This window comes from Myotis nattereri (assembly GCF_964212035.1).
Source record: "Myotis nattereri genome assembly, chromosome: 2".
Lineage (NCBI taxonomy): Eukaryota > Metazoa > Chordata > Mammalia > Chiroptera > Vespertilionidae > Myotis > Myotis nattereri.
In genome coordinates, this window is record NC_138076.1 from 40657446 (window position 1) to 40677032 (window position 19587).

At 41.8% G+C, this 19587-nt stretch overlaps 1 protein-coding gene across 3 annotated transcripts in view; it reads left to right on the forward strand.

Annotated features, from left to right (window-relative positions):
• The window catches only part of DOCK9 (dedicator of cytokinesis 9), a 160167-nt gene that overhangs the window by 104514 nt on the left and 36066 nt on the right, over window positions 1-19587 (forward strand). For all 3 annotated transcript variants that reach the window (XM_081082498.1, XM_081082499.1, XM_081082500.1), the window contains exons 34-39: window positions 2058-2191; window positions 4211-4325; window positions 7799-7865; window positions 9477-9524; window positions 13000-13043; window positions 18573-18688. In XM_081082498.1, coding sequence (XP_080938624.1) covers window positions 2058-2191; window positions 4211-4325; window positions 7799-7865; window positions 9477-9524; window positions 13000-13043; window positions 18573-18688 — 524 coding nt within the window. The remainder of the gene's footprint in view (window positions 1-2057; window positions 2192-4210; window positions 4326-7798; window positions 7866-9476; window positions 9525-12999; window positions 13044-18572; window positions 18689-19587) is intronic.

A 19587-nucleotide genomic window follows, 5' to 3' on the forward strand; every position in this document is an offset into this window, starting at 1 on the left:
TTTTTAAACTATAGTCCGGCCCTCCAACGGTCTGAGGGACTGTGAACTGGCCCCCTGTTAAAAAAGTTTGAGGGCCCCTGCTCTGAGATTTTAAAAGGCACACCTTCTTAGGCTCAGGGTTCCTTTTATCACCTACTCAGTGTATTGCCCTGGGATGTCTGTATAGAGGGAGAGAGGTGGACTACACCTCTTTTTATTTTACTTACATGTTGTGTAAGATTTTTAAAAGTTATGCACTGGGCCAGGATAGAAAGTATAAACACACACGCATGACATATAGGAACATAATTCTACTAAGCGTGTTGATTTTGATTTATTGCATTTCCATCTGTTTTCCTCGGATTAGGACGGTAGTTCTGGAATTGAGCCTAAAACTCTGAGAATTTAGGACCTAATTTTACCGAGGACCTCTTTCTCCTGAGTTCTGTGTTCTGCATTATATATGAAGCCCAAGTATATCAGGAGGACTATAATTATAATTTGGCCATAACGTGTGTTTCTTTTCTCTCTCACTATAGAAAAAGGCTCATAGTTTTTTCATAGGGTTTTCACCTGCTCCTTGTGACAATCAGTCACATCGTTTCTATTCTGGGGAGCCGCCTGTGGCCCGGGGTTCACATGTTCCATCCTTCACTTACATCTTTTAATTCCTCTGGCTCTTCTTTTCTTGGTTTTAATACACTGATTCGGTTTCGGGGATGGTGGTGGATAAACCCGCGTGTTAGGTCGGGGGAGGGATTAATTTAGAAGTGTCTTAGTCCATGGCAGCTAGTTTGCATGCTGAAACCTGAAATGGCCAGCCCATGTGAGGTACCAGGTAGAGGCATCCTCAGCTTGGACATGGGAGACCGTGCTTACAGCTTGCTAGAGTGGTGCCAGAAGGCTCCTCGTGCCCCTGCACAGCCGGCCAGGCCTTTCCGATGGAGGCGTGCGTTTTGGTTCAGCACAGGATGTACGAGTCTCAGAGTCAGTTTTAATTATGTGATTTACACACATCTTATCTAAGCAGGAAGTCAATCAGTCACATTGAAAAATTGCACAGCACCGTGGTGGGTGCTGATTTCTGCCTTCAAATGCTGTTTTTATCGGATGTCACGAATTTTTATGTCAAAGTTAGAGTTCCTGTCTGCTGGTCACTGTTTATTGCAGAGCTTCCCACAAATCCTCAGTTCACATCACTCATATTGTCACAGTAATTTTTTCATGGAGTCCTCAGGCCAAAAGAAACACCTAAGGACTGTTTATTAAGTACTTAGAACCAAGTAACCTAAGTACTTATATGCTAACAGCTTAGTAGGCATTTGAAAAAAAATACCCATAAATTTAAAGAAAACCATTTGTATTATTTTTATTTTATTTTTTTATTTATTTTTTTTTAACTAAATTTTTAATAACCACAACTCTTACTAATGGGATGTGTGTGTCTGTTGGGCCCTGCCCAGCTTCTCCAGTTTTGAATCAGGCTGCTCATAGCCCTCCTCGTTTTGTTCCACATTGATTTTTGCCCAGTACTTGCTTTTTATCATAGCAGCTGCCAAAAACACCCCGCTTCACAAATATATGACATCATCGAAAGGAATGTAGCATGATCTAATGCTGAAACTACAGTTTCCGACAGATGTCAGGTATCGTTGTGTTTTCCTTGAAAATGTAAACTATCCCAGGACACCCCTCTAAGTTTTCTAGGGCACCTCAGCACACAGTTTGAACACGGTGGGTGTGTTGCATGATTTAATTTTTTTATTTGATAGTTGTAGGTGGTTTTATCTCTTAAATATTTTTAAAAGTCTTCACTCTCTCCCATTCTGAAACAGTATGTGCTCCTTTAGTCTTTGCCATCAAAGGTGGTTTCTCATAAGTGAATTGGTAGCTGTGGCTGAATGTTTCTGATTAAAGTTAGTTTTTATCTACTTGATAGGTGATTGAATGCAACTCTTGGGCCAAATGCCTAACAGAAAAAAAATAAGTGCCGTAAAAGTAATTTTTCTTTGTTTAGTGCTTATCTGTACTTTGTTCTGTCTCACCTGAACTTTGTTCTTGGCTTAATCCTCATTTAGCTTCTCCGTATACAACTTCGACTCCAAACATCAACAGTGTGAAAAATGCTGATTCGAGGGGATCCCTCATTAGCACCGATTCAGGAAACAGCTTTCCAGAAAGGAATATTGAGAAGAGCAATTCCCTGGATAAGGTAATTTCTTTTCAGATAATGTGTTTCTCATAACAAATAGATTTAGCCCAAAGTAAACATACTTCATGTTCTAGTGTTCATTGTGTGACCTTTAAAACAAAACCACAGAAACCTCAGTTAATCTGGAGTAGATCATCAGAGTAGTAACTAAGAATGGGGCCCATTCCCTGGAACCCCCTGCTTCCTGTTTCCAGAATGCCAGATTCGGGCAGTGTTTACAGTTTGGTAAGTGGTTCTGGCAGGTTGGACAACTAGGGAAATCAGAATGCCACTCATTTAGAACCCCTGTGGTCTGTATGCCGGAGAACACCATACACACAGGCATTGGTTCCAAAGCCAGCTCCAGAAAAGATTAATTGACCATACAGGTGATTCCAGGGTAAGGCTTCATTTCAAATCACTTTTTCACACTGCCCAACCCCAGCCCAGCAGATCTTCCTCATATTAAACCTCCTGTCTTGAAATGACTAAGGCGCAGACTATTTGGGACTTCGTGGGAACAGATAAAGCTTGGATTTAAACGTGAGACCGTGACAGGTTGGTCTCACTTGGCCACTGTTGTCCTAATTTATTTCAAGGTATAGGCAAGCACATGTAATAAGCTTGAATAAACATGTGAACCGTTTAGGGATGTATTCCTAGCTCTCAGAAACATGGGACACTTCCTTCCTCGGCACCAGCTTTGTCATCTCATCGCGCGTTTCCGTGGCTGGCATTGACATGGCTGTCCGTAACCGCTGTGTGTAGAGGTGTGTGCATCGCAGCGTGGGGTGTGTCATGACCTGTCGAACTTCTCCCTTGACCCTGACATGCCTTCGCGTGTAGAGGGAGAAGCTGCTCAGGAGGCACTCCGCCTGCGTCCTACGCAGCGCTGGCCGGGAGGAGGAGGAGGAGGAGGAGGAGGAGGAGGAGGAGGAGGAGAGCGGCCAGTCAGCCAGGAAACACCGGGTCACTGTGGACTTCTCCCTTCTCACCAACCCGCCTCTGCCGGAGGAAACCTTGCCTGCGGCACCTTCCCTCCCGCTGCAGGAAGCGCGGAGTCCTCCCAGCGGCTCTGAGGAAGTGGGTGGGCCAGGTGATGCATCTGCACCCCGGTTTTGCCACTAACAGCTCCCATATTTCTTCCTTGACTACAAATATTCATGGATGTTATGAATTAGACCTATTTATCTTTTTTTTTTTTAATTGCCCACTGATACCTTGAATGAGAGATAGTTTTTCACTGATCTTTCTGCTTTGGTATTTGGCAAAAAAATTTCCCTGACTTCAGTTGGAAATGTAACTTCGAGGATTTTTAAATCTTCTGTGTTTTTTAACATGAGATGCGATTCTTGTTCTTTTTTTTTTTTTTAATGTGAACCCTTTGAACTTGTGAACCTGCTGTCTAGTGGCAAAACTGCCCTTGCCCTGCATCCTGAGTTTTCTGGCGTTTGCGGTGTTGAGCTAAGCTGATGATGGAGTGACCTCATCAGCTTAGGGTCTTTGGCCGTGCTGTGCTGAGGTGACCCCAATTTTTCCTGTCGGGCGCCTGCCCATGGTTTTCCCCAAGGGTGCCCCATGAGGTAACTGAATGGCAGCAACCCAGCCCCAGGCTTTTGTGGCTGGCACTCAGCAGCACCATAGACTTCTGCTGTCTCAGCCACGGACACGTTCCTGAGGATGTGGTTGGTTCTGCAGTGTTGTCTGAATCATCATTCCTGCTTTTCTGCATGAGGTTTTACTTGGCATTTCAGAACTAAGCTGGTAGCTCCACGATGGCCATCCAGTGGGAAAGGCTGGCGCCTCTGGCTTGTCCCTTAGAACAGTGTGCGCAGGAGACAAGCCAGAGCTTGTGTGGAGCAGCACGTGTGTGTATTCAGGGAAGGCGCCTGATGTGTGTTGACAAATTATCTCTACCTTCCAGTCGGAATGATTGGGCTCAATTCTAAGAACCTTTCTCTTCCAAGGTAGAAAAGTGAAGCTGATTTTGTGTTACCTGCTGTTGAAGGAGAAAAACCCACCCGTATTTCCTTTCTTTAGCACCAACAGAGTGGCACTTTGGGGAACGCCATGGTTCGCTGTGACAAACTGGACCAGTCTGAGATTAAGAGCCTGCTGATGTGTTTCCTCTACATCTTGAAAAGCATGTCTGATGGTAGGTAAAAATGGAGATATCTGCTTTACTTTCCTTGTTTCGGTGTTTGGGTTATTTTTTAAAGATTATAATTGGTTGAAAGGATATAAGGATTTAAAACAGTTTTCCTCCTTGTTTGAAATACATGTTGATTTTCTAAATGGAGTAGAAATAAAAGTCTTAATTTGGAAAAGTATTTTTATTATTTTATTCTAGAGAATGAGTCCTAAAATGTGAATGGGACTATTTTATACATTTATGTTGAACTCAGACCTACCATCTTAACTAAAGGAGGCAGCTGCAGAGAAGCAAAGCAGCTTTTTGATTTTGTTTTAAATGTTATTGTTTAAACAAACATACTGGCAACTTACACAACTTTATTAGTCTGTTTCTTGAATTAGAAAATACAGTGTTGGGGAACCTCAGCATCTCTTCCAGCCTGATCTTACAACTCAGATGTTAGGAACAGCATACCTGTCCTTAAAGTGCTTCAGGACTGGATTTTTTCATTCTTCTGTCAGTTTGTTACCTTTAAATAACCAGTTAAAAAAAGAACAAACAAGATTTTCTTTGATGACCAAATGCAAGAGCACTGGGCACTTATTCTGATATTTGGGTTATAAAGTTGAAATTCTTTTCATTAAGTCAAAAGTTCTAAACTTTCGCCAAAACCGGTTTGGCTCAGTGGATAGAGCGTTGGCCTGCGGACTGAAGGGTCCCACGTTCGATTCCGGTCAAGGGCATGTACCTGGGTTGCGGGCACATCCCCAGTAGGAGATGTGCAGGAAGCAGCTGATCGATGTTTCTAACTCTCTCTCTCCCTTCCTCTCTGTAAAAAATCAATAAAATATATTTAAAAAAAAAAAAGTTCTAAACTTTCGATTATGGTAGTGACTTTTAGCCAGCTATGATCCTATTTTTCCTATGCTGAATGATTTTTTAAAATATTTTAAGTTTTGAATAATAAATATGGTTTATAACATAACTGCTTTTTAAAGACAAATACCAGAAATTTTGCATCCAAGTGAAAGTTATCCTTTAAAGTCGGCCCTTTGGAAGGCCATGCACAGATTTTAAGATACAACAACCTCTTCAAAAGAGTTTTATAGTATTTTTTAAATTACCTGAAGTTATTCATTTCTTTCCTTTATAATTAGAGTTTTTTGTGTGTCATGTTTCAGAAATCTTCAACTATCTCTAGGATCATGAAGATATTCTCCTATATTTTCTTTAAAAGCTCTATTATTTAAATTTTCACATTTAAAGCTTAGCTACCGAGAATGGATTTTCGTGTATGGAGTGGGGTAGGGGAGAAATAGTCTTCAGCATAGTTGACCAGACAGACACAAAAATCGATTGTGTAACTCTGTGTCTATTCTTTCCTTTATTCTACACTTAACGAGGACCTTCCACATGCTGGGCCCTCACGCTCTGCGCCTTCTTGTGCCTCCTCCCTTCTTCATGGAGCTTGGCTTGCTCTTCCCCCTCTTCTCAGCCAGTAGCCTGGCCACTGACTGGCCACACATGTCTGCAAGTTGACCTGGAGAGGCCCACCAGCATTCAGTTGGCTCCCTGGGTTCTCACAACACCAGGATGACCAGGTTCAAATAACCAGAGTCTGTCACTCTGGAATCTAAACTCAAAACCCCTGAAAAATGGCAGGTCCCTGACCCACCCTTGTCACTGGCCCAATAGGCCAAATACGGCTTTTAAAATCAGGTGTACTGAATTGGAGAATAACTTAACTTCCCTGAGCCTTCATTAGCTTCTCTGTAAATTGGAACTCTCTGCCTCTGATTGTGGTGAGAATTTGATGGTATACTGTATGTGACATCATGAGACCACCTAGCACAGTGCCCGCACATAACAGATTCTCAGTCTGTATCCCCTGGCTTCCCCGTATGTCACTGTTCCTGACAATGCAGAGGAACAGTCCAAGGCCATGCATCTTCCTGCACCACTGGCATCTCTACAGCCACCTTCTCACTCAACCTCAGGCTCCCAAATCAATGTCTCAGAGAGAAATCTCTTCACCTGTTTCTGAACCTCAATGTAAAATACTATAAGAATGTACAAATATTTAACTATCAAATGGTAACAGTCTGTGGAGTGTGCTAAATGGTTAAGGGTCATACACAGAACATACTTCCTGCAAATAAATTTGTAGAATTTGCCTTAATTACAATATACAGGTGGTCTCAATGAAGAGTAAGTGTGGGTTCTTCATTAAGAGTACAGTGTAGCATTGTGTGGGGAAGCAGGCACTGCTTGTTTGGAGGTCTATTTAGCAGTAGCTGTGGAAGTTGAAAATGCACATACCATTTGACAGAGCTATTTCACGTCTAAGAATTTGTCCTGTAGACGTAGTTGGACAGGTGTGCAAAGACCCATGCAAAAGGATGTTTGTTGAAGCACAATTCATAATAGCAGAAGATTAGGGGGGAAAAAAGTAAGTGTCTATCAGTAAGAGCCTGGCTAAATCAGTTATAGTGGAATATTATGCAGCTTGAAAAACATTGAAATAGATCTAGGCCATATTGTTGAATTAAAACTCAAAGGGCAAAACAGTGTGTGTAGTATAATATGCATGCTTCCATGTGTGTGTGTGGAGGCCCGATGCACAAAATTCGTGCACTTGGCGGGTCCGGGTGTGGGGGAGTCCCTCAGCCTGACCTGTGCCCTCTCCCAGTCCAGGAGCTCTCGGGGGATGTCTGACTGAAAGGCTCCAGCCACCACTGCTGCACTCGGCAGCTGTGAGCCTGGCTTCTGGCTGAGTGGCAGTCCCCCTGTGGGAGCACACTGACCACCAGGGGACAGCTCCTGCATTGAGCATCTGACCCCCCCCCACCCCTGTGGTCAGTGCACGTCATAGCGACCGGTCGTGTTCCGCCGTTGGGCCGAAACCAGCTTTCTGACATCCCCTGAGGGGTTCCGGATTGCGAGAAGGTGCAGGCCAGGCCAAGGGACCCCACCAGTGCATGATTGGGGCTGGGAAGGGACTGTAGGAGGGCTCCAGGGCGTGTCCCGCCTGGCTCCCTCAGTCCCCATTGGCCAGACCCCAGCAGCAAGCTAACCTACTGGTCAGAGCATTTGCCCCCTGGTGGCACATCATAGCAACTGGTCGACCAGTCAGCTGTCTGCCCCCTGTTGGTCAGTGCATATCACAGCAATGGTTGAGCAGCCTTAGCGTATCATTAGCATATTACGCTTTGATTGGTTGAACCAGACAACCAGACACTTATCATATTGGGCTTTTATTATATAGGATAGCACTAGATGATGTACAAAGAAATTAAACTTCAAGGTTCAAACATAGCTTCTTTAGATTGAATAAGCCCGTTGTATGTGTTATCCAGATGGGTCACTGTGGTTCGTCCTCTGATTAGCTGTAAAAGCGGGCAGGGTTTGGAGGCCTATACTCTGAGATCTCGTCCCATCTCATAATGTACAGAATGCGCATCATGATTCTGACCTGATAAATGTTTATTTTCTAGATGCTTTGTTTACGTATTGGAACAAGGCTTCAACATCTGAACTTATGGACTTTTTTACAATATCTGAGTGAGTAGTTTTGTTTTGTTAATTGCCTCTTGATTTTCCCTGGCCAGTGAAGAGGTGTGAAGAATACTGTGTAGTTGAACCAGGAATGCAGATATTCATATCCATACTTTTAAGCTATTTCTCCTGGGCCTGATCCCAGCACCTGCTCTCAGGAGCTTATGACTCAGTGGTCAGTGACCAACCTTAAGAGGTTGTTATAAGAGGTAACTACTAGTACTCTTGAGTATAAGCCATTTTAATAAAATAATAGAAAATGTATTAGCTGAGTTGGGTGGATGCTGCATTAAGTTGAGTCTAACCTATCTCAATAGATGCAGAAACTGAGATAGAAAAATTGCTATAATTTTTAAATGTAAGATAAGTAAAATCTTACATATTACATATGTTATCTCATTTTTTCTCTTTAGTTTAAGTTTCTGGTTTTCTTTAAGATCATTACACGAATCCACAATCCATTATCCAGAACTGCTGGGGCCAGATGATTTTCCAAATTCAGAATTTTTTGGATTTTTGAAAAATTTGCATATAGAGTAAACTCCATAAGACCTCAGCAGGGTCTCAGGCAACACCCACGGTCAAACACATTACTGTTTCTGCAGTTAAAAATTATTCCTGCAGTACTGTCATTATTCATAACCATTGGGTAAATCATAACTATAAGTAGTTTTATGTTTGTTAGTGGGGTCCTGATTCACGGGCAAATGAATTTGCACAAACTCAGTTGGAACCCTATGGTGCTCTGAGCTTTGTGCGTTTGGTTGATAGTCTCATGACTATTCTCTCTGATGATTAAAGGTGGGAGTTGTCACTTGGTGAGATGGAATTCAGCATCAGAAAACTTACTGGACATTATTTTAACTGCTTATTAATTATATGCTTTTTAAAAAATCAATATTATGGGTATATTAAAACAAAACAAAAAATGATGTCTGTAAGGGGCCAGTCTGTTTACTTAAGCCAAAAGAGAGAGCTCCTTACATAGACTTGAATGAGCACGGATAAGCAACTCAGAGCAGTGCAGTAGGGCATACAGTTTCCATGGTGGTTTCTAAGGCACACTGCCTGGGTCAACATCTGAACCCTGAGTGGATGGACAGTCCTATGGGTCTTAAGCCTTTCTTCTGTGTGGCTTTCACCGCCCACCACAATTCTGGCAGCAGCATAATATGGGGCCTCCGTTGCAGGTTAGAAATTTTATCTTGGTTTAGAGGGGTCTTCCAGAGAATTTCTGACGACCTGAAGTAAGGGGCTAGTATCATGGTCAGCAAACCACGGCTCGCGAGCCACATGCGGCTCTTTGGCCCCTTCAGTGTGGCTCTTCCACAAAATACCACGTGCGGGCGCGCACGTTCAGTGCTATTGAAACTTCGTGGCCCATGCGCAGAAGTCGGTGTTTTGTGGAAGAGCCGCTATTTTGTGGAAGAGCCACACTGAAGGGGCCAAAGAGCCGCATGTGGCTCGTGAGCCGCGGTTTGCCGAGCCGCAGTTTGCCGACCACTGGGCTAGTAAGAATTTATTGAATGTGTTATTGTTGATGGGCTTAAATAAACCAATGCATTGAAAATAATTTTATCTTCGTGTTTCCCTGATAATCTTTCATCCTGTCTGCAGAGTCTGCTTGCACCAGTTCCAGTACATGGGGAAGCGATATATAGCCAGGTACTGTGGGGGTTTCAGTTTCAAGTATTATGTCATTTTCTGTATTACTTGGATCTGAATGTGTGGGAATTGTCATCTGTGGTGATTGGCAGTTGGGATTCTCATAAACAGCCATGAAGGCAGTTGGCAGGTCTTTGGACTGCTACCAAAAAATCTGTTTGCATCTTTCGCCTACATTCCTTCTGTTTCGTTTTTCTCATGCATATCTCTTGGAAAGATCCTCCTTTGTGGCCTGTTGCTACACTTCTAGCCTTGCTTCCAAGTTCTCCCTCACGTCCTGTTCCTTCTGTCTTCTTTTTCTCCTCTCCCACTTCCTCCTGACGTGTCTTCTGGCTCTTTTCTCCTTCCCCAATTATTTCTCTTTCCCTGTTTTACTTTCAAAGATTTTTTGTTTTAACCATTCCGTCTTCCAACTTCAAAGACACTAATTTCTCATCTAACCACATTCCTTTTTCCTTAATGAGAGAATGTTTTCAGTCCATCTCAAATGTGTTTGGACTTGCACAAAAACTCTAAAATTGAGCCTTTTCTCCTCTGCTTCTAAGTAAGCTACCCGTGCCTTTTGTTTTTACCCAACCAGAACCCTGTGTGGAGTATCATAAACCCACACTGCCCTGTCCCACAATAAACGCTTGGTTCTGCACTGAGCTTGAGGAGAGCTAGAAATTCATTGCTGACGGGTACCCAGGCAGCTCCTTCTTGGGAGGTATTTCCCGGAGCACATCTTGTTGTTACCAAGCTCTTACCCCTGCCCTGTAGCCATTCAGTGTGTCTGTGTTTCATTCCATGCTGTGTGTTCTGTGATAATGTACTTACGGGGTCCTGGTCTAAATATCATATTTTTCTAATGCTATTGTTTTTAATAGTTTAATTATCAGTAAACATTTGTTTTAAGAAAATCTTTAAAATTTAGTTGTAATTGAGTTATTTTTCTCTTACTTATAATTTTGTTTAGTAGTAATGAAATAGGAAAGAGATTTTTAATATGTTTTCTGTCTGCATGAAAATTTTGCTTTTTATGTTAATGTTGTTCTTCTCTTGGGATATTTGAGAAATTTTCAGAATTAGGTTTTATGTTAAGTAAAAGTACATGTTTTCTTTTAAAAAGGCCAAATTTAGAGAGAATATTTTATGCTTTCCTCCTATAATATTTTCTATTTTTAATAGAAATAGGTTGGCACTTAAAGTTCTCTAATCTTAATTCTTTTATTTTTATCATAACAGTAATTTTTACATTTGAGATTTTGAGTACCAAATGCAAGTATACACAAGGCATCCACATACAATATATCCCCTTTGACTTTGTCCCGTGGAGATGGGCAGTGTATTTGTAACAAAAAGGCACGGAACCAGGCAAGCTTCCCACCCTTCCTGCACTAACTGTGGCCTACGTCACAAGATGACATTAGGAAAGTGTGCAAAATAGAATAAAATGCCTCAGAGCTGAACATGGTGAATGTGGGAAGCTGACATTTTTCTGCCCCAACAAAATATTTTAAAATTGGGTTTTGTGAAACTGTTAACTTATTTTTCAGTGACTACACATTTGATTTTTTTAAAAGAAAATCCTCCAACTTCATAAGTACCTTGTATATACTTGCATATAAAATATGCATCTTTTGACCACCTTAAAAATGGATGAGCAGGGGATAGTGGAGGGCTGGGGGGCGGGGGGGGGGGGGTGCTTTGTCACGTGCTCTGTGGAAAGACACACCATGCTTTGTAGAAAATCACCACGGTCTCTGCATGGGAAAACGATTCCGAGCGGTGATTTAAACGTCATCAGTGTTTGCTGGTCACGGTGGTCTGGTTTAATGAGTACTGCGCCTTCTTATTGTGTCACCTTGAAATCACCCAGCAGCATGCTGCCCGATGAGATCCCATGCATGCCCTGTTCTACTCCACACGATAACACAATGAGGGAGACGGCTGGCTAAGGGATGGGGACAGGCGTCATTCCAGCACTGGTCTCATTTTTCTTCTGCTCCGGTGGTGGTACACAACAGGAATTTAGCTGTTTGATTGCTAACCCAGATCACTTTTCTATTTTCTTTACTTGACTGCTGACAAGTTTAACAAAGTGTGTGGCTCTTCTCCTTCCTGCCTGGGTAAGAATAAAGGTGTTAAAACTGCTTCATATAACCCTTCCCATTGCATGTTTGTTCTCTGTTTCTTCCAATGCATTATTTTAATTTTAAAAAGTTTTTTTTGTTCTTTAACAGCATATATAATTCAAAAAGATTTGTGGTGTTTTGGCAGTTGACAGAACGCTGACTTTAGCACCATGTTGGACTGGTGCTCAATTTTTTTCTTTTTTAAAAATATTTTTAATGTGTTTTTTTAATTGATTTTTTTAGAGAGACAGGAAGGGAGAGGGAGAAAAAGATAGAAACATCAGTGAGAGAGAAACATCATCAGTCAACTGCCTCCTGTACGCCTACTGGGAATCGAACCCGTGACCTCTTGCTGCATGGGCCGATGCTCAACCACTGAGCCATACTGTCTGGGCTCCATTTTTTTCTTTTTAAGTAGCATCTCTAAAGTACTTTCTAAAACTGAGAAGTTCTCTGCTTTGGCTTGGTTTTCGCGTCTCTGTTGTCATTGGTGCTTTGCTGTGAGCCCTGTGTGCCTCTGGCTCACAGACAGGCTCTCTGTGCTTGGTTCTCGCGTGGCCTGTCTGCTCTCCACTGTGTCCTCGCCTCACTAACGCTCCCGGTCTCTCTGCAGTGTAACAAGTCTAACTTTTGCTTCTATCCCATTTCACTCATGTTGCAGGAACCAGGAAGGGTTGGGACCCATAGTTCATGATCGAAAGTCTCAGACATTGCCTGTTTCCCATAACAGAACAGGAATGATGCATGCCAGATTGCAGCAGCTGGGCAGCCTGGATAACTCTCTCACTTTTAACCACAGTAAGTCCCATGACATACCATCGTAACAGCCAGCCATCTCATGTGACAGCTCAGAGGGGAGAGCCCCAGGCCACACCACACACCACATCACCAACCTGACTTTTCTTCCAGCTCAGAGCAAGTAGGATGAAGAGCTCAAGGCGCAGTTCCCTTCCTCGGAGGAGAATGACACAATGTGGACCACGGTCAACTACGACACCAGACCTAAAAGAGCTAGGCCCTTGGCCCCAACCTTTCTGGTTGTGTTTTTAAAACAAAATTTGGCAGGTTCAATAGCCAAACATTCTATGATATTTTTAATTTAATATTCGGATTCCTTGCCTGTCACCAATTTATCATTGATCTCCCCCTTCAGCCCCCCGCCCCCGCCTCCCTCCCGCAATGTCTGAGAATATCTGGGACAGATGTTCACCCTGATCCCACGCATGTAATTGATCAGCGTCCACATTCTGACATTCCAGCTTAGAATGTATGTTTAACTGCTGTGAAACCATAAAGCCGGTGAATCAATTTGTGAGGGTGTGGAAAAGCCAATAACAAAGTGACTTTTTCTGTGTTTTCAGTGTGAGAAAGATATCAAGTGTGCTTGGAATTTCTGTAGACAATGGTAAGATTTAATCAGGTTGAAGTCTGCTTTCCAAAGGCTGCTTCACTTGCAAATCGAGACCTTTTGTTCATCTTGCCTTCCTAACTTTGGTGCTTTCTAACTGCACAGTAGAGACTCTGCCAAAATGTGGGCCCCTATTTTTTACTTTCTTCCGTCACCAGAGGGGATGTGCTGTTCCTAAAATTTAAGTGTTTCATCTTCTTAAGGGTTTCTCAAAGCAGAAAACCTAAAAGATATCAACCATGCAGCACTTTGAAAACTAACGTGATCATTTATGATAAATACCATTTCCGTTAGTGGTGTGTTCTCTGAATTGTTCCATCTTTTCTTCAAGCATGACATAGCTAGTTATTGTTCTATCTGGACCATGTTTGTGCTCATTTTAAGTAACGTCTTTAATACATGGTTATTAATATCTCCTCATCATTTCTAATCATAGGAGCTCCATTCACTGTGACTTCCATACCTCTTTCTTAATGTAGGCCAGGAGTAAAGACAACATTCCCATCACATTACATTGATAATACAGCTGACCCTAGAACAACATGGGAGCCAGGAGCACAATCACCCTCACCGTCAAAAATCCTCATATAACTTTTGATTCCGCCCAAATTAACTACTAATAACCTATTTGTAGTTAAATGGGTTGACTGGGAGCCTTATCGGTAACACAAACAGTTCATTAACACGTATTTTATATAGTACATGCTGTATTCTTACAATAAGTTATCTAGAGAAAATAATGTTATTAAGAGAATCGTAAGAAAGAGAAAATGCATTTACAGTGCTTATTGGGGGAAAAAAAATCTTCCTATAAGTGGATCCATGCAGGTCAAACCTGTATTGTTCCAGGATCAGCTGTAGGTGAAAGTAAGAAAGCTGAGCAATCAAAATACAGCAGCTTCCCATTCTTCCTCCCCTGACCACATTAAATGTAATGGGCATTGTCTCTCTTTATAAAAGTCTAGGCTTAATTTAAATCGGGATTGTGTCTGCCACATACTGCGTTGGTAGCTTGCAAACGCTAGTTCTGCGTTCTGACCTGTCGAGAGTGCATTAGTGACACGGCTACAGCTGCAGTCCTTGACGGTCCAACATCGTGCCTGTTCGGGCTTCCCTAGCTCTGAAGACAAGGGATTGGAATGAACAAAACACGGAGTTTTGTTATGTTCGGTTTTCATTTCCTAGTTAACAAACAGAAATTAAAGTTCCACTAAGCTGCAGGACCTGCTCCACTGCCTTAGCCCCGACCATTTATAACACAGGGACTGCCTCCCTGTCAGCTGACATAAATATTTAACCGTTAACACGTCTTAAAAAGAATCATAAGCAGACGAAGGCCCCACCTCCAGAGATAATCATTTAGGAAACGCAGAAAACAAACAAAAATAAGAGATCCACAGGCGAATAACTAATCCGCTAAGATGTGCAGCAGCTCCTCCCACTACGAATGGACTTTGGGGTAGTGGCTTGAACTGGAGGAGAGAGACAGCTGGCTGGGTTCTGCTGCCAAAAACCACATTGTTAACACAGTTGATCTCCGTTCTGTCTTCCTGCTGCCCACAGAGAGCCTGGCCTTCTTGCCTTTCTTCTTCTTCACCCTGGAGTTTTTTCTTTAGTCCGTTTTCAGTGACATTAATCCTCAATCAGTTTCTTCTTCTGCCTTCCCAGTACACAGCGTGTCGCGATTCTTTTACCTTTTGCCTGTGCCCCTACAATTCCTGCTCATTCCCAAGTGGATGTCTCCTAGTCCCTGCGTCTTCTCCTGGGTCTCAGTCTTCATTGTAGCTCTAATTCTGATTATATGTATTTGGGTGGCTTTCGCCCTCCCCTTTTTAGCTTTTTGAGATTCAAATCATTAAGTCGGCCAAAAACCACAGAGAAGGGAGTATGTACCATATGTATGCATGAGTATGTGTGTGATCATGTATATGTATATGCACACACGATTGTTTACATCTATACCTAGACATTTTATGGGAAATTTATAGCCATATATGTCTCTTAAAAAATAATCTTATTTAACAGTGAATACAGTACTTTCTGTTGGGCCAATCAATATGAAGTATATATAATATGTGAGATATTTTCTAGGATGCCAGAGTATAAAATGAATTTATTTTAGAGAAGAATTAAAACAGGAAGAGTCCCCTCTACACTTGTATTTATTATTTTCTCTTCTGTCCTGCTAGGAAAGGTTTTGTCAGCCCTCAGCATGACCAGCAGGGAGCAGCAGAGGACTGTAGAAACTTAATCCAATGGGGCCAAGTTATACCTTCCGGTCACCCATCACTAGAACATAAGAAAAGACATCATAGGCACTGCACATGTCACTCTAGCCGGGACTTAACTTTACTCTCAGATTCTAAGAGAATATAATGAAAATGGAAAATCCCCTGATGGACAATACTTTTAACTTTTAAAAACATTCAAAGGATAGAGGCTTGTTGTTTGGGTCATTGCCCAGGTACATGAAAGGTAAATGTTTACAACATTAAGACATTGACTGGTTTACTGTAAAGTTGCACTCATTGTGTGTCAGTAGAAGAGATTTGTGCCAAGTAACAAGTTGAGAGTGATGGCTATATGTAGAATACTTTATATAAACCAGGTAATGAGGGAAAAACGACGTGAAACATGTTTGCAAATAAGAGATACATTTGCAGAAATAATAGAAAATAAACTTTGTATTTATTTTGATGTTCTACAGTATTCTAGGAATATATTAAATTAACTTGCATGCTAATTCATATTCCCCACTGGGGTGGGAAAGAGCAGCCAAGCGGTAGGAATGCTTGAAGAAAACCTGTATTTCCTATAATTCAGCGTAAGAGTTTAAGATCACTGGATTTAGTTGCAGAGTTTAGATTTCAGGTCAACATGGGAAAGCATTTTCTACCTGAAATGCCCATTAGCCAGTGTGGGCAGGTGTGAAAACAGAGACAGGGTGAGCACCTGATCATATGGGAACTCATCTTACCCCAAAATTCTTTGATATTTATGAATTGAGAATAGGAAAATGAATACATGATCATTAAATTTCTTTCTTACACAGAGTATTGAATTAATATGAAAAAATGCAGAGAATGCATATTCTCTGAAGTAAAATTAGTATTTTTCAAAAGTCTAAGCATGGACAATATATAGTTAAAAATAGGTGAAATGGGCTGGATACTTTAAATGTCTATACTCAAGATAGCAAATAAAATACTATAAAGTCACATTTCCTGGGTTCTGAGATGTTTCTTTGATTTGGAAATGTAATTTTGCACATTTGCCAGCATTTTCAAAATTAGGTAAATTCTGTGGGGACTCTTCAAGTGTGTAGGCCACCTCATCTATAATCATCACCTGGATACCCTTAGCCAGTGTTATCTAGAAAGAGAAAGGACACCAATAAATTCAATTAAACATCTAAATTAAAAAATGATGACTTTTACAAAAGATTTGTAACTTCCCAATGCATTTTGGAGAATACATCCATTTGGCAAAGTGCCATTTACCTTTAGTGTGATTGCTATTTATCTGTAGGATTTAATATTATATCTACCTCAAAAAAAAAAAAGAAGAAGAAAGAAAGAAAGAAAGAAAAAAGACAATTCCATGCAGAGAAAGAATGAAAATAATCACCAAAGCAAGTTTCTTGTTACAGATTAACCCAGACTCTGTAAAACTTTATTTGGGGTAAATGGCAGCCCTCAGTAAAGGGCCCTTCGGGGCTGTGTGATAGTTTTGGTTGGTCTAATAAAAAGTGTAATTTTTTGCTCCTTCTTGCCCCAGTTTGTGATCATTCTGTTTTCCTCTTTCATTGTCTCTGAATCTTTCCAAACAAACCTCACTGAATGAGGACATGCCTTGGCTTACAAAGGCAGTACAGTACATATTAGTCCCCAAAATGGCCATCTTCCTTGTCTCTGGGAGATTCCTTACCGAAAATGCAGAAATAAAAAGAAGCAGAACGAGCATGGTGCCGGGCGTGTTAGTGGGGTCCCTGAGGGCACAGGGACTGTACCGCAGTGTGAAAATAATGCAGTCCGCAAACACAGGACTTCGACCACCTTTGCAAAGCCAAGCAGGTTCGGATGAAAGCACACAGTAGTGCTCTTATCAGGTTTTGAAAAGCAACTGGGAGCTTTGAAAAGCCTTTTTTTTTTTTTTTTGTACCTTTTAAAAATTACCCTGTAGCTGACATTTATGAAAGTCAGAATAACATCATGCTAGTTACCTTACTTTACCCTCGTAATGTGTTGTATGATACAGTGACCCCCATAAGGAATTTGCAGGGTAGTTTCTGTTTCTCCCCCACTTCTGGCCTCAAGAGAATTCTGTAAGTTTCCTGTACTTCATTTTCCTGATCCATGTACAAAATGTCCTCCTCTCTGGAGTATTAAGAAAACTACCTACATAGTAAGTGTTGATTTGTTTTTGCTCCTTGGAGAAAGACATTACATGATGTTTTATTACATTGCCATCTTTCCTTGTAATCTAGATCAATACTGTAACATCTTTGCATCTCTATATTTTCTGCTAATGCATACCATTCATAATTTAATATCTCAAATTGTATGTCGACCTCTATTTTTATTGGTACTAAATTGATTTTACAGCCACATAAGAAGATATCAGTTTGTACTTAAATTATGATTCTTCAAGTTCTTTCCTTTTCTTAAACATTTCTTTCAGACACACTGGCTTTTGTGCTTTTCATTAAAGCAAGTAGAATACTATTAGCAGTACAGTCAACTCTTGATTATGAATCATGGTTCTAGCTGATAACACAGCTCTTTATATGATTGACTTAACACTTACATAGCATTCACTCTGTGCCAGGCACTGTCTTCAGAGCTTCACAAATATTAACGAATTTAATACTCACCACAGCCTCTGAGATACATACTGTTATTATCCCCATTCTACAGATGAGGATAAAGAGGTCAAATGACTTGCCCAAGGTCACACAGCTAGCAGGTGGCCAAGCTGGACTCAGGGACCAGCAGCCCGGCTCATCTTCTTACCCCCTGTGCTGTGCGCTGCCTGTGTCTGTGTGGGAAGCTTTGGACATCTCCACCTCCCTCAGCACTCTCGCCGTCCTTCAGCTCAGCCAAGTGGCTAGATTGATGGAGTCCGGTCCAGGGGCCTTCCTGGCTCCACTGTTTACTAACTGTGTGACTTAAGACAAGTTGTTTAGCTTTTCCGGTCTTCCATTTTCCTTATCTGCAAAGGGGGGGTTAATAATGTACATATTTCACAGGGCTGTCGAAGGATTAAATGAAGTAATACATGTAAAGTTCATAGAATTATGGCTGGCATATAGCAAGCACACAATAGATGCTTGCTGCTATTACTTCCCTTCTGGAGTTGAAAAGGACTTATAATTGAATGCAAACATTATTAACTACCAGCCCCCCCCCACACCCCCAAAAAAGTAAGCCTTCTATAAATAATCAAAAGTTGACTGACTGCACCATTCCGCCAGCCACGCTGCTCTGTGCAGCCCCCACAGTGACCTTGTGCTGTAATTCACCGCAGGCTACGGCCATTCGGACGCAGATGTGCTTCACCAGTCGTTGCTTGAAGCCAACATCGCCACTGAGGTGTGCCTCACGACCCTGGACACTCTCTCTCTGTTTACACTGGCGTTTAAGGTTGGTATTGAACGGCTGTTCGTGGTCAGAACTCCACCTTTTACATTCGTGTGCTGCTTCAGCTGGGCCAGCGAGGCCTTCTGTGTTGTCTTTTTATTTCACTGTTGTTGCCCCTGTAAGGAAACCGTTCATCCTTCAATGCCCTGAATGAAATTGCTCCCCAGTTAATGACGTGAATTCCCCGAACTATAATAAAGCTTACCTGGTCAGGGCGTGCCACAGGTGTGTGAGTGGTGGAACCAGCGGCATGTACCTGGGAAACAGGCTTTTGCTGTGCCCTCCAGGGTGATAAACGTGAGCACGTACCAGGCCTCTCTGCCTCTCCCCTCCTTAAACCAGTCTCGGTGTGGTAGCGGTTGAAACGAGTTATTTATCCATAAAGAAGCATGAGAGTACAAACGCATTCACCTTCTTAAATTTAAAAAAATTTGTTACTCAATTAAATGGTAGGAGCATTTCAGGATAGAAAAGGTTGTTTTGGTCTGATGTTTGGGTTTTGGGAAATAATATTCAGGCAGATGAAGAGGGTCTCTTCAGGCATTCTCTTGTTTTTAGGAACCAAATGCTTCCCACTCTTGCTAAATGATTGCTTCCATTTCCAGCACAGAAAGGAGAAACTGCATGAATATTAATATGCTGTGACTCTCGAAACAGTTTATTTGCAAGGGTGTTTGGAAGACAGAGCCTAAATCACTCTCTGCTTTGCTTATCTCCACTTCTCATAAAAGCTCGTTTCTTTCTTAGAGTAAAAATATTTGTTTAGCCTTTCCGGTCCTCCATTTCCTTATCTGCAAAGGGGGTTTAATAATGTACATATTTCATAGGGCTGTAGAAGGATTAAATGAAGTAATACATGTAAAGATCCTAACAGAATAAGTGTCTTTTCACAGGGAGCCTCC